The sequence below is a fragment of the Piliocolobus tephrosceles genome, chromosome 19 (assembly GCF_002776525.5).
Source record: "Piliocolobus tephrosceles isolate RC106 chromosome 19, ASM277652v3, whole genome shotgun sequence".
NCBI lineage: Eukaryota > Metazoa > Chordata > Mammalia > Primates > Cercopithecidae > Piliocolobus > Piliocolobus tephrosceles.
Genome location: NC_045452.1, coordinates 13,722,225 through 13,736,262, shown reverse-complemented (window position 1 = coordinate 13,736,262; position 14,038 = coordinate 13,722,225). Strand labels below are relative to the sequence as shown.

The window sequence follows — 14,038 nt, the reverse complement described above, 5'->3', positions numbered from 1 at the left end:
AGTGAAATATACAAGTACAGGAGGCATGGACCCTTGCCAGGAGGGCTAACACAAACTCAAGAAGAGGGAAATACAAGTGAAACACCAAATCACTCTGTTAATACCTAGGCGAGTAACAACTGTGACTCTAAGAAGCAGAAGATGTTTAAGTGCAAAAAGGGCAGAGTAGGAGATAAATTAGAATTAGTCAAGTCTACAAAATGAGGCTTCCTGGGGAAAGAGAAGTTGAAGAGCTAAGTGTTCAACAAAGTTAACAGTGGTTGAAGGAAGAGGGCACCTGGGTAGAAGAAATGACACCTGTGAAACTCCAAACCTTAAAAAGGCAAAATGTGCAGGAGACCACAGGATTAGCCAAGAAGGAAGAGAGCCTCTGAGGATAGGAATGAAGAAGATAGGGGAGCCTGATGAAGGAGGGCGTTGGCTACTGAAAGGCCAGCTAAAGAGGAGGAAGAAGCAAAGCAAACTGTTTGCTGAACATGGTTCCAATAAGTGTACATGAAGAGTGGGAGGAGGAGAAGCACAGAGGCATGAAAAGCTGAAGGTCACTGAAGAAACACCAAGAGTTCTAAGTGACCTAGAAGGGAACCAGTGGAGATAATAATGGAGGGGAAAGGACACAGAAAGAAACAAGGAGTGTGACTGATTATAGCAGAGATAAGGGGGTAGAACAGGGTTTAGGCATGACCCCCAGTTACAGTCAAGTTATTCAGATCTATTTCTCACTGATTTAACTTTCAAATATTAAAGGCAAGTACAAAAGAAAATAGGCATTTCCAGGTATTCAGCAGGATGATTTCCACGAAAAAAATAAAATAAAAATTTGGCTAGGCACGGTGACTCACACCTGTAATGCCAGCACATTGGGAAGCCGGGGGTGGGTGGATTGCTTGAGACCAGGAGTTCGAGACCAGCCTGACCAACATGGTGAAACCCCGTTTCTACTAAAAATACAAAAATTAGCCAGGCGTGGTGGTGCATTCCTGTAATCCCAACTACTTGGAAGGCTGAGGCAGGAGAATCACTTGAACCCGAAAGGCAGAGATTGCAGGTATCCAAGATTACGCCACTGTACTCCAGCCTGGGTAACAGAGTAAGACATCGTCTCACACACACACACACAAAATCCTAGAGTTTAATGCATTTGTTCCTTTCCAGCTCAATAAGAGCCCATTAAGCTAAAGTTTAATTTTAGCCACAGCTTGAGAAAACCTTACTGTCTTCTTGAGAACGGAATATAGATAAAAAAGAACGGACTAGAAAAAAGTGAGTTTGGGGGAAAATTTGTTTTTCAATTGTCAGAGACACCTATGAGAAAACAAAATAATATAACTCCTTGTAACCAAGATAGGATACCAGTATCCAAGAGAGCTAAGAGAAGAAAGAATGAACAAGAATGAGGGACATCCAACTTAGGAAAGAAAGCAGGTGGCAATGCATAGTTCCTCTCAAATAGAAACAAAAGGCTGGATGTGGCGGCTCACACCTATAATCCCAGCCCTTTGGGAGGTTAAGGTGGGCAGATTGCTTGTGTCCAGGAGTTCAAGACCAGCCTAGGCAACATGGTGAAACCCTATCTCTACTAAAAATACAAAAAACTAGCCAGGCGTGTTGGCACGTGCCTGTAGTCCCAGCTACTTGGGAGGCTAAAGTGGGAGCATCACCTGTGCCCCGAAGGTTGAGGCTGCAGTGAGCTAAGATCGCACCACTGCACTCCAGCCTGGGCAACTGGAGAGTGACCCTGTCTCAAAAAAAAAAAAAAAAAAAAAAAAGCTGAAACAAACAAACAAAAGAGCCCTCAGGTTTATAAAGCTAATTAGTTACAAAGCCTATTCCCAAGTGCATCTTCAAGGATCTTTACAAGAACCCCTGGAATGGCCAAAGTGAGCATGGTTATCCCATCCTACTGGTGGAGTAACACAGGCACCTAACCAAGGACACATGGGTGACCGACACTGAGGACCAGGGCTAGGAGCTCCTAGTCCAAGGCTCTCTCTTAAGCAACAAACTTACCCACAGGAAAAGTGTGCATCCAGCGCCTTCTGTTGGACGTAAGCTTCATGGGCATTCGAGAGGGAGCAAAGGGGTTAATCAGTGCTCTCTGGGGCGTGTATCCACCAGGTCGAACATGCAGCATGGATTCTGCACTGCCAACGTGGAACCTCCCTGGTGCACTGGAGTCTCGCTGTGGTGGCTCTATCATGTTCTCCAGGACATCTGCCAGTTATCATGGAGTTGAGTCACAAAGAAAAACCACAGAACCACAGTGAAACCAGAACTAGGTAGACTGATAAGCCAAGGCTGACAAGAATCTTGGGCATCGTAAATGTCAGGGAGTGACAGAAATGAGTAAAATTGTCAAACTATAAAGAAATGAAGTATGTTTCCATTTATTTGCTTTTAAATACTTGGGAGAAGGGAGTTTTGGTTCTAAATTACTGGCACAATGAAGTCACAACCAAATCTGATGGGAAGGACACTGCCTAGAGATCCTGAACTTTGAGCTGGAAGCAATGACTGAATGATGGGACTTGAGTTGTCTCCCTTGGGAAAGGAACGAGTATATTCTCTAAGAGGGAGGAACAGTAAAAACAGCTATGTGGTGACCAGAAGGGCAGATCTTGGCAGAGCTAGTCAATATCTTCACTATAAACCCATTTGATGTTCCTATTGGACACAAGACTATAGTTCCCAGCCTCTTTGCAATAAAGCCAAATGACTTAGTTCTGGCCAGCAGAGCACAGGTAGAAATGATATGCTTCAAATCCAGGCCTGGGCCACAATTATCTCCACGAATGATATGCATTCTTTTTTCCTTTGTGGAAACCTAGGTTCATAATCATGGCATCCCAGGATGGAAGGAACCTGAGTTCCTGAATGACTGAGTGGATCAGTAGACCCTCCACTTACTTAGTGGGCTGGGACATGAGTAAGCAATCAAATGGTATTATGCTAAAAAAAAATTACTGAGAAAAAAAGAATGAAGAAATGGACGCCTCCAGCCTTGACCAGGCAAGGAGATGGTATGATATTTAGACTCCACTCATCTGGCGCAATGGCAGACAGGTCCCATTATGGAGACAGAGACAGCATGCCTGAGTGGATCAAAGAACTGAAATCCACAACCAGCTCTTCTTGTGTGTATCCCACATTCATCAAGCAACCACCTAGATGAAAAAGTGGGTCCAGCAGATGCAAACTCCAAGGAATTTGTCTTGGTCATCATTATCTACCCAGTGCCTAGCACAGAACCTCATACATTGTAATACTGTATTTCATTCCTCAAGTTGCTTTGCAGGAAAGAAGAAAATGTTCAGATTCCCATAAAAGTTTTACTGTTCATTGTAAATTAATGAATTGATGCTCTAACTTACAAAATAAAAAAGAACATAGTCTAGTTAGTCATTAAGGAAATAAAAGAGAAACCCCCCCCCCACCAAAAAAAAAAAAAAAAAAAAAAGATGAGTACAGGCCAGGTACAGTAGCTTATTTCTGTAATCCCAGCATTTTGGGAGACCAAGGTGGACAGAACACTGGAGCCCAGGAGTTCAAGACCAGCCTGGCAAACAGACTTAGACTGTTCCTACAAAAACTTTAAAAACTAGCCGGGTGTGGTGGTGCACACCTGTAGTTCCAGCTATTTGGGAGACTGAAGTGGGAAGATCACGTGAGCCCAGGAGGTTGAGGCTGTAGTGAGCCAAGACTGTACCACTGCACCCCAGCCTGGGCCACAGAGTGAGAACCTGTCTCAAAACAAACAAACAAAAAAAAGAAACGACCCATGAAACTGCTCAGGCCATCAAGGGTATGCATATACAAAAAGCCACCAAGTATATGAAAGATGTCACTTTGGCCAGGTGCGGTGGCTCACACCTGTAATCCCAGCACTTTGGGAGGCTGAGGTGGGCAGATTATCTGAGGTCAGGAGTTTGAGACCAGCCTGACAAACATGGTGAAACCCCATCTCTACTAAAAATACAAAATTAGGCCGGACACGGTGGCTCAAGCCTATAATCCCAGCACTTTGGGAGGCCGAGACGGGTGGATCACGAGGTCAGGAGTTCGAGATCATCCTGGCTAACACGGTGAAACCCCGTCTCTACTAAAAAATACAAAAAACTAGCCGGGTGAGGTGGCGGGCGCCTGTAGTCCCAGCTATTCAGGAGGCTGAGGCAGGAGAATAGCGTAAACCCGGGAGGCGGAGCTTGCAGTGAGCTGAGATCCGGTCACTGCACTCCAGCCCGGGTGACAGAGCGAGACTCCGTCTCAAAAAAAATACAAAATTAGCTGGGTATGGTGGCACAAGCCTATAATCCCAGCGACCCGGGAGGCTGAGGCAGGAGAAGTGCTTGAACCCGGGAGGTGGAGGGTGCAGTGAGCCAAGATTGTGCCACTGCACTCCAGCCTGGGCAACAAGAGTGAAACTCCATCTCAAAAAAAAAAGGAAACGTCGCTTTACAGAAACAATGTGTACCATTTCCACATTACAATGATGGAGATAGTAGGTGGTCCCAGGCCAAACAGCATGGTTGCACACGGGGTCAGTGGCCAAAAAACAGTACTGAATTAAGCACAGACTGTGCTTAAAAATGCACAGTCATGCCGAACTGAAGGGTTTAGGTGCAGATTCTCTGGTCATTGAGCATGTTCAGGTGAACAAAGCACCCAAGATGTGCTGCCTGATGTAAAGAGTTCATGGTCAGATTAACCCATACATGAGCTCCCCCTGCCACACCAAGATGATCCTCATGGAAAAGGAACACATTACTCCTAAACCAGAAGAGGACATTGCACAGAAGAAAAAGATATCCCAAGGCCAGGCATGGGCAATTCCAGCACTTTGGGAGGCCGAGGTGGGTGGATCACTGGAGGCCAGGAGTTCAAGACCAGCCTGGCCAACATGGCAAAACCCCATCCCCATCTCTACTAAAGAAAATCAAAAATTAGCTGGTGTGGTGGCATGTGCCTGTAATCCCAGCTACTCAGGAGGCTAAGGCAGAACAATCACTTGAACCCAGGAGGCAGAGGTTGCAGTGAGCCGAGATCATGCCACTGCAACCTAGCCTGGGCAACAGAATGAGACTCTAAGAAAAAAAGAAAAGAAAAAAAAAAAAGAAAAGAAAAAAATTGAAGAAACAAAAACTGATAGTATGGGAATAAATTTAGCACAAAACAAATGCAAATAAAAGTTAAAAAAGAAAAAAAAACAAAACCGGTAAGTGAAAATTTTTTTTTTTTTTTTAAGATGGAGTCTCCCTCTGTCACCCAGGCTGGAGTGCAGTGGTGCAATCTCGGCTCACTGCAACCTACACATCCCAAGTTCAAGTGATTCTCCTGCCTCAGCCTCCTGAGTACCTGGGATTACAGGCACCTGCCACCACGCCTAGCTAATTTCTATATTTTGAGTAGAGACAGTGTTTCACCATGTTGACCAGGCTGGTCTCAAACTTCTGACCTCAAGTGATTCACCCGCCCTGGCCTCCCAAAGTGCTGGAATTACAGGTGTGAGTCACTGCGCTGGACCGGTAAGTGAGAAACTAAAATGCAGCATAAGACAGAGGTTGTTTTATGTATGGCACAAATGGAAATGATAAGGAAATAAACCCTTTTGACCCTAGGCCTAAGAAAAGCTTTCTATTAATATATGGAAAGGTATATAGTTAAATGATGGATGAAGAAAGGCTAAACGAAAAATAGTATAATAGAGGCAGGGTGCAGTAACATTGGTTCATGCCTGTAATCTCAGCACTTTAGGAGGCCGATGGGTGGATCCCTTGAGCCCAGGAGTTCAAGACCAGCCTGGGAATGGTGAAACCCCATCTCTACAAAAAAAATAATAATTAGCTAGGTGTGGTGGCATGCCTATAGTCCCAGTTACTTGGGAGGCTGAGGTGGGAGGATCGATTAAGTCCTGGAGTTCAAGGCCACACTGAGGTGAGCTGTGATTGCACCACTGCCCTTTAGCCTGGGTGTTCTGTCACCAAAAAAAAAAGTATAATATATACATAGCTAACAGCTAAAGTGATTTGTACCTACCGCACTGGCAAAGAAATAATTAAGATGTGGGATTTACACCCCACCTCTGACCAATCCTCCCAACTCCAGTCACCCACTATATTAAGAAAGATGTCCCTGGCTCGGTCTGTGCTTCAGCACTCTTACCTCGAGTGCTGGTGTATCCCAAGGAGCTGCTGACTTCATACTGGTGCAGGTGGGGGTGTGGGATCAACAGGATGTTGGCGCTCTTGCCCAGGGAGCTGTCATCAGAAGCCTGGCTCCTCACTTCCTCAGTGGGTAGTGTGCGGCTTGGTAGTGAAGGGCTGGATGAAACATCACAGGAGCTGGCACTCTTTCGACTGTGACTCTCTCGCTCTCGCACAGACCTGCCAGGCAAGAGACAAAAAGTTACCATCGAGTGAGGGATGCTGTCCTACCTTGAGTTAAAACTCTAAAACCCATCACCAGCCCAAGCCACATGGGAACCCAATAACAAAAATCCCCAGTGTGATTTACAAGCAGGAAACCTGTATGTGGTACTTCACCCTTAACAGCTTGAGATGTTATATAAGAGAGGGGAGAAATGACAGACATTACGCAGCCAAACTCCTAGGATCATAGTTGTAAAGAAAGGACTGCTCCAGGCCAACCCCACCTGATCCCACTGATTAATCTCACATCACTAAAAACAGAATGAGAAGACAGATACGATGTGATGTGGGAGAAAGTACACAGTGCCCGAGAAGTCTTCTCGCCCTCAAATTTGAATCTAAATCTAATCAAGCTTCCAGAGATAATTGCCAGTTTACAGGGAATTTGCAGAATAGAGGAAAACTTAAAACATTACAAGGCAACAATCAACCAAATGTAGAAAGCAAGACATTCTACTGTCACACACACACAAAAAAGACATTATAACCAAATGCAAAAAGTGGATCTTGTTTAGGTCCCATTCCAAACTAACTGCAAAAGCACATTTTTGAGGCAATTCAGAAAACTGAGCATGCACTGGCTATTAGAGAGCATTTAGGGATTAGTGTTAATTTTGTTACCAATGATAATGGTACTGTGATAATTTTTTTTTTTAGATTCTTATTTGTTGAAATGTATACTAATCAGCTTTGTGCCAGGCTGGGTGACACTAAATAAATAAATAACATGTAAAAAAAGAAAGAAACTTATGCTGAAGTATGCACTATTGAAAAAAATATATAGGCTGCCTGGGATTTGTTTGTTTTTGTGAGATAGAGTCTCACTCTGTCACCCAGATTGGAGTGCAGTGGCACGATGTCAGCTCACTGCAGCCTCCACCTCCTGGGTTCAAGCAATATTCCTGCCTCAGCCTCCCAAGCAGCTGGCATTACAGGCGTCCGCCACACCTGGGTAATTTTTTTGTATATTTAGTAGAGACTGGGTTTCACCATGTTGGCCAGGCTGGTCTCAAACTCCTGACCTCAAGTGATCCACCTGCCTTGGCCTCCCAAAATGCTGGGATTACAGGCGTGAGCCACTGTGCCCTGCCAATCCTGGGATTTGTTATTAAAATATTCCATCCGGCCGGGCGTAGTGGCTCAAGCCTGTAATCCCAGCACTTTGGGAGGCCGAGACGGGTGGATCACGAGGTCAGGAGATCGAGACCATCCTGGCTAAAACGGTGACACCCCGTCTCTACTAAAAAAATACAAAAAAACTAGCTGGGCGAGATGGCGGGCGCCTGTAGTCCCAGTTACTCGGGAGGCTGAGGCAGGAGAATGGTGTAAACCCAGGAGGCGGAGCTTGTAGCGAGCTGAGATCCGGCCACTGCACTCCAGCCCGGGCTACAGAGCGAGACTCCGTCTCAAAAAAAAAAATAAATAAAATAAAATAAAATAAAATATTCCATCCAAAATTTAAATGTGGGAGAGGTGATGAAACAAGGCTGACAACGTGGTGACAACTGTTCATAATACTAGTCTCCATTTGAGCATGTCTGAACATTTCCTAATAAGAGTTTATATATATCATTATATTTATATATTTTATATATATACACACAATATATATATCCTTATTAAAACATAAAATTCCCTAAGGGGAAAACCTCTAAAAGCAACAGGAAGAAAGATCAAAAGGACAAAAGCCCTATAGAGATGCAAAAGCTCAGAACGAAACAGTGAGCCCACCAACAGGGCTGCCCTTCTGGCATCAGAGCTACTCCCTTTCCTTCTGCAAGGATTTTTTTAGTAAGAGCTTAAACGGAGCCTGAAAACAGATTCAAAGTGCTGACTACATGTTTGTTCTTTCCACAGTAAATATTTAAACACCAGTATATGCTTAGCCACGTGTGAAGGTAGAGCACCAATTAAGACACAATTTGTGCCTTCAGAGACCACACAACCTGGGTACCACAAGGTCTTGTCATCTTTGATTAGACAAAAGAAAACCAATCTTGAACTATGAGAGCATTTTTTAAAGCCTACAAAGAAAAGCCCCTCAGTAGCTTACTGAGCCCCTAAGCAGCACCCACACACAGGAGAGAGGCTGCTGACAGCACTTAATTCTGAGCTCTAAGCATTCTCGGGTAGGACTGGATGAGGGAAGAGGACAGAAAACAATCATGTGGTCACTCTAAGTTCATTTGCCACAAAATTAAGAGACATAATATTATTCCACTCAGTTGTGCTTAAAGCTACAGAATTAAGAAATCTGGCCAGGCGCAGTCATTCATGCCTGTAATCCCAGCACTTTTGGAGGCCAAGGTGGGTGGATCACCTGGGGTCGGGAGCTCAAGACCAGCCTGACCAACATGGAGAAACCCCGTCTCTACTGAAGATACAAAATTAGCCAGGCGTGATGGTGCATGCCTGTAATCCCAGCTACTCAAGAGGCTGAGGCATGAGAATCGCTTGAATCTGGGAGGCAGAGGTTGTGGTGAGCCAAGATCACGCCATTGCACTCCAGCCTGGGCAACAAGAGCAAAACTCCATCTCAAAAAAAAAAAAAAAGGAAGAAAGAAATTTGGAAAATTGGTTGGGCGCAGTGGGTCACACCTGTAATCCCAGCTCTTTGGGAAGCAAAGGTGGGCATATCACAAGGTCAGGAGATTGAGACCATCCTAGCTAATACGGTGAAATCCGGTCTCTACTAAAAATACAAAAAATTAGCTGGGTGTGGTGGGTGCCTGTAGTTCCAGCTACTTAGCAGGATGAGGCAGGAGAATAGCATGAACCCGGGAGGTGGAGCTTGCAGTGAGCCAAGATCGTACCACTGCACTCCAGTCTGGGTGACAGAGCGAGACTCTGTCTCAAAAAAAAAAAAAGAAAAAAGAAATCTGGAAAATTGATTCACAGTATTTGGTACACAGGGAAAGAAATATAAGCTAGAGCTGTTTCACACATTCATGAAAAAAGAAAGTTGACATAAATAATATAAACATAAGCATAAAATCCAAGATGAGGCCGGGTGCGCTGGCTCAGGTCTGTAATCCCAGCGCTTTGGGAGGCCAAAGTGGGTGGACCAATTGAAGTCAGGAGTTTGAGACCAGCCTGGCCAACATATTGAAACCCTGTCTCTACTAAAAAATATAAAAATGAGCCAAGTGTGGTGGTGCATGCCTATATTCCCAGTTACTTGGGAGGCTGAGGCATAAGAATTGCTTGAACCCAGGAGGCAGAGGCTGCAGGGAGCAGAGATTGCACCACTGCCCTCCAGCCTAGGAGACAGAGCAAAATGCCATCTCAAAACAACAACAACAACAAAAATCCCCCAAGACTATAAAGTATTAGAAGAAAATATGAAATATACATCTGTAACTCAGGGGTAGAGAGTGTTTTCTTACACAAGACCCAGAAATGAATAGATTAGTAAATCTAACTACATCACAATTATTACATGGCTGAGTGCAGTGGCTCATGCCTATAATCTCAGTACTTTGGGAGACTAAGGCAGGAGGATGGCTTCAACCAGGAGTTTGAGGAGACCAGCCTGGCAATATGTGAGACCTCATCTCCACAAAAAATTTAAAAACTAGCTGGACATGATGGTGCATGCCTGTAGTCTCAGCTACTTGGGAGGCCAGAGGCAAGAGGATCACTTCAGCCCAGGAGGCAGAGGTTACAGTGAGCCATGATCGTGACACTGCACTACAGCCTGGGTGACAGAACGAGATCCTGTCTCAAAAAAAACAACTACCATATGACCAAAACACCACAGAGCACTTTTTTTTTTTTTTTTTTTTTTTTTTGAGACAGAGTCTCACTCTGTCGCTCAGGCTGGAGTGAAGTGGTGTGATCTCGGCTTACTGTAAGCTCCGCCTCCGGGGTTCACGCCATTCTCCTGCCTCAGCCTCCCGAGTAGCTGGGACTACAGGCGCCTGTCACCACGCCCGGCTAATTTTTTTGTATTTTTAGTAGAGACAGGCTTTCACCATGTTAGCCAGGATGGTCTCGATCTCCTGATCTCGTGATCTGCCCACCTCAGCCTCATGCAGCAAATTTTTAAAAGCAGGACTTAAAGAAAGAAAAGTTCTTGCCCACTCAGAATAATAAACTTAAATGAAATGCTGTGTCCAAGGATAGTGCCAGTCCGATGAGAGGAAGATACTGTAATTTGTTTCCCTTGGCTCAGAAGACCGTAAGAACCAGCCAGGCACGGTGGCTCACACCTGTAATCCCAACACTTTGGGAGGCCGAGGCAGGAGGATTACTTGGGGCCAGAAGTTCAAGACCAGTCTAGCCAACATGGCGAAACCCCATCTCTACAAAAAATACAATTATTAGCCGGGCGTGGTGGTGTGTGCCTTTAATCCCACCTACTCAGGAAGCTGAGGCAGGAAAATTGCTTGAACCCAGGAGGCGGAAGTTGCAGTGAGCCGAGATTGTATCATTGCACTCCAGCCTGGGCGACACAGTGAGACTCCATCTCAAAAAACAAAACAAGATGGGCACAGTGGCTCACGCCTGCAATCCCAGCACTTTGGGAAGTCGAGGCGGGCGGATCACCTGAGGTCGAGAGTTCGAGACCAGCCTGACCAACATGGAAAAACTCCATCTCTACTAAAAATACAAAATTAGCCAGAAGTGATGGCGCACGCCTGTTATTCCAGCAACTTGGGAGGCTGAGGCAGGAGAATCGCTTGAACCCGGGAGGTGGAGGTTGCGGTGAGCTGAGATCGCACCATTACACTCAAGTCTGGGCAACAAGAGCGAAACTCCATCTCAAAAAAACAAAACAAAACAAACAAAAAACCCAAAACGAAACAAAACAAAACAAGAAAAGATTTTCAAGGTTGCTCTCTTACAGGCCACTACTGAACTTCAGGTTTTCCTACACAATTTTTATATGCACCCCCAAGTGAATCTGGCAGAAAACCTGCAGGTGGTGAGGCACTGGGCCCGGGATGGGCCGGGCAGCCTGAACACTTGAGCGTCATAGGCGTCATAATCTACTTGGATGGGAAGGGCGTTCTCAGATTCTTTTGGACTTCCGAGAGCTGAAATACACAAATAACATAAATTGTTATCAAATACATTTCAAACAGATGCCTGAAAGCTGAAATACACAAATAATATAAATTGTCATCCAAATACATTTCAAACAGATGCCTTCAGATAATCTTCACCAAAATCTGCAAGGTACAGGTGATCACCCTCTCCCCATGAAAAAATGGGGTAACAACCTATTCATCAAGTTGAGACTAAATCACGTGTATGTCAAAGCAATATAGAACTGTATAGCACTAAATAAAGGCAAGGTGTGGATAGCATTTCATTCTTTTGTGACCCTTCTTAAAATAAAATCATCTTAATATGTTTAGTAGTTTAAAACTTTCTACCTGATCCCTACAAATGGCCGATGGAAAAGAAAAACAAGTTTTTTTCATTTTGCAGATGACAGGAAAAAATATAAGGTCATTAAGGGATCCTACAAACATGACACAAAGGGAACTCAGGTCTCCTGACTTTTCCACAGATTTTTTATGGGACTTCACATAGTTTTGTTGTCATGGGTTAGCTGACGTTCTTTTTTGTTTTTTTTGAAACGGAGTCTTGCTCTGTCACCCAGGCTGGAGTGCAATGGTGTGATCTCGGCTCACTGCAACCTCTGCCTCCTGGGTTCAAACAATTCTCCCGCCTCAGCCTCCTGAGTAGCTGGGATTACAGGTACCCGCCATCATGGCTGGCTAATTTTTTTGTATTTTTGTAGAGACAGGGTTTCACCATGTTGGCAAGGCTGGTCTTGAACTCCTGACCTCAGGTGATCCACCCACCTTGGCCCCCTAAAGTGCTGGGATTACAGGTGTGAGCCACCGCACCCGGCCAGCTGACTCTCTTTTTAAAAGCAAGAAAAAAAATCTCAAAAAATACTCACATGTATCACGGCCATTTTTTGCTTTCTCAGAGGCAGGCTGAAAAATTAAATAGATAATTAATCACTCCTTCCTTTGCTAGAAAAGAACTTATCACAAGGCACACTGTGTATGTGCTGCTCTCAGGGTACAGAGCCTGTAACTGATGGAAAGGCAGGAGCTAACATCTGACACCTACCTACCATGGTCCTTTATTCCCGCAACACATCTTGTTGACTCTCACAACCCTGTCCAGTGGGGGAATGGACTCCCCCTTACAAGTGGGGATATTCAGTTGCAGAGAGAATCAGGGACTTTACCCAAAGCCACACATTCAGCAGGTGGCAGAGCCAAAATTCAAGCCCAGATCTTTAGATTCTTGGTCAATCCACTGTTGTGTTTGTGCCACCACAGCTAGGTCCCACCAGACCCAAACGCTGCATGCTTCCCCCTTCACTACGGTGCTGTCACCTGTCTGCCTGCACCTACCAGAGCTGAGCACTCTGTAGATCACCCAATTTGCTGAAATCAAGTACAAGGGTAGAGGAAAAAAACTAACAGAGCTATCACTTTTTACATTTTCTTAAAAATCTTTTTCAGATGAAATAAATAAATAAAGGCCAGGAACCGTGGCTCACGCCTATAATCCCAGCACCTTGTGAGTCCAAGGCGGGAGGACTGCTTGAGCCCAGGAGTTTGAGACTAGCCTGAGCAACATAGTGAGACTCCATCTCTATTTATACAGTTTTTTTTGGTAATCTTTCAGGACCCTGAAACCTTTTACAACAATACTAACTCTTGCTTCTTTAAAATAATCATGGTAGCCAGGTACAATGGCTCATGCCTGTAATCCCAGCACTTTGGGAAGCCGAGGCAGGCAGAATACCTGAGGTTGTCAGGAGTACCAGCTTGGCCAACATGGTGAAACCCCGTTTCTACTAAAAATACAAAAATTAGCTGGGCGCGCTGGCTCACACCTGTAATCCCAGCACTTCCGAAGGCCAAGATCGGTGGATCACCTGAGGTCAGGAGTTCAAGACCAACCTGGTCAACATGGTGAAACCTCGTCTCTACTAAAAACACAAAAAAATTAGCTGGGTGCAGTGGTGGGCACTTGTAATCCCAGCTACTCTGGAGGCTGAGGCAAGAGAAGCACGTGAAGCCAGGAGGTGGAGGTTGCAGTGAGCCGAGATTGTGCCACTGCATTCCAGCCTGGGTGACAGAGTGAAACTCTATCTCTAAAATAACATAACATAACATAACATAACGTAACATAACATAAAATAAAAAATAATACAAAAAGTAGCTGGACATGGTGGTGCACGCCTGTAATCCTGTAATCCCAGCTACTTGGGAGGCTGAGACAGGAGAATCACTTGAACTCTGGAGGCGGGGGTTGCAGTGAGCCAAGATCATGCCATTGCACTCCAGCCTGGGCCAGAGAGAGAGAGACTCCATCTCAAAAAAAAAAAAAAAAATTAGACAGGCATGGTGGCATGCACCTGTAGTCCTACCTACTGGGGAGGCTGGGGCACGAAAAATGATTGAACCCAGGAGGCAGAGGTTGCAGTGAGTCGAGATCCCACCACTACACTGGGCATGACAGAGCGAGACTCTGTCTCAAAAATATAAAATAAAATAATCATGGTGCAGAGAAGTTTTTCCATGTTCTACTTGGCTGAGAATGCTTGTGGTGAAGGTAAGAGAGGCCCTTTCTGG

The 14,038-nt window shown here is 45.0% G+C and overlaps 1 protein-coding gene across 22 annotated transcripts in view; it reads right to left on the bottom strand.

Moving 5' to 3' along the window:
* The window catches only part of LOC113219503 (GATOR complex protein DEPDC5), a 169,461-nt gene that overhangs the window by 101,057 nt on the left and 54,366 nt on the right, over positions 1-14,038 (bottom strand). For all 22 annotated transcript variants that reach the window (XR_003306693.2, XR_003306692.2, XR_003306691.2 and 19 more), the window contains 4 exons: positions 12,343-12,379; positions 11,344-11,464; positions 6,160-6,380; positions 2,011-2,214 (listed from right to left, as the gene is read on the bottom strand). Coding sequence is in view for 15 of the 22 variants with exons in the window: in XM_026447037.1 (XP_026302822.1) it covers positions 2,011-2,214; positions 6,160-6,380; positions 11,344-11,464; positions 12,343-12,379 (583 nt within the window). In the remaining 7 variants the exon portion in view is untranslated. The remainder of the gene's footprint in view (positions 1-2,010; positions 2,215-6,159; positions 6,381-11,343; positions 11,465-12,342; positions 12,380-14,038) is intronic.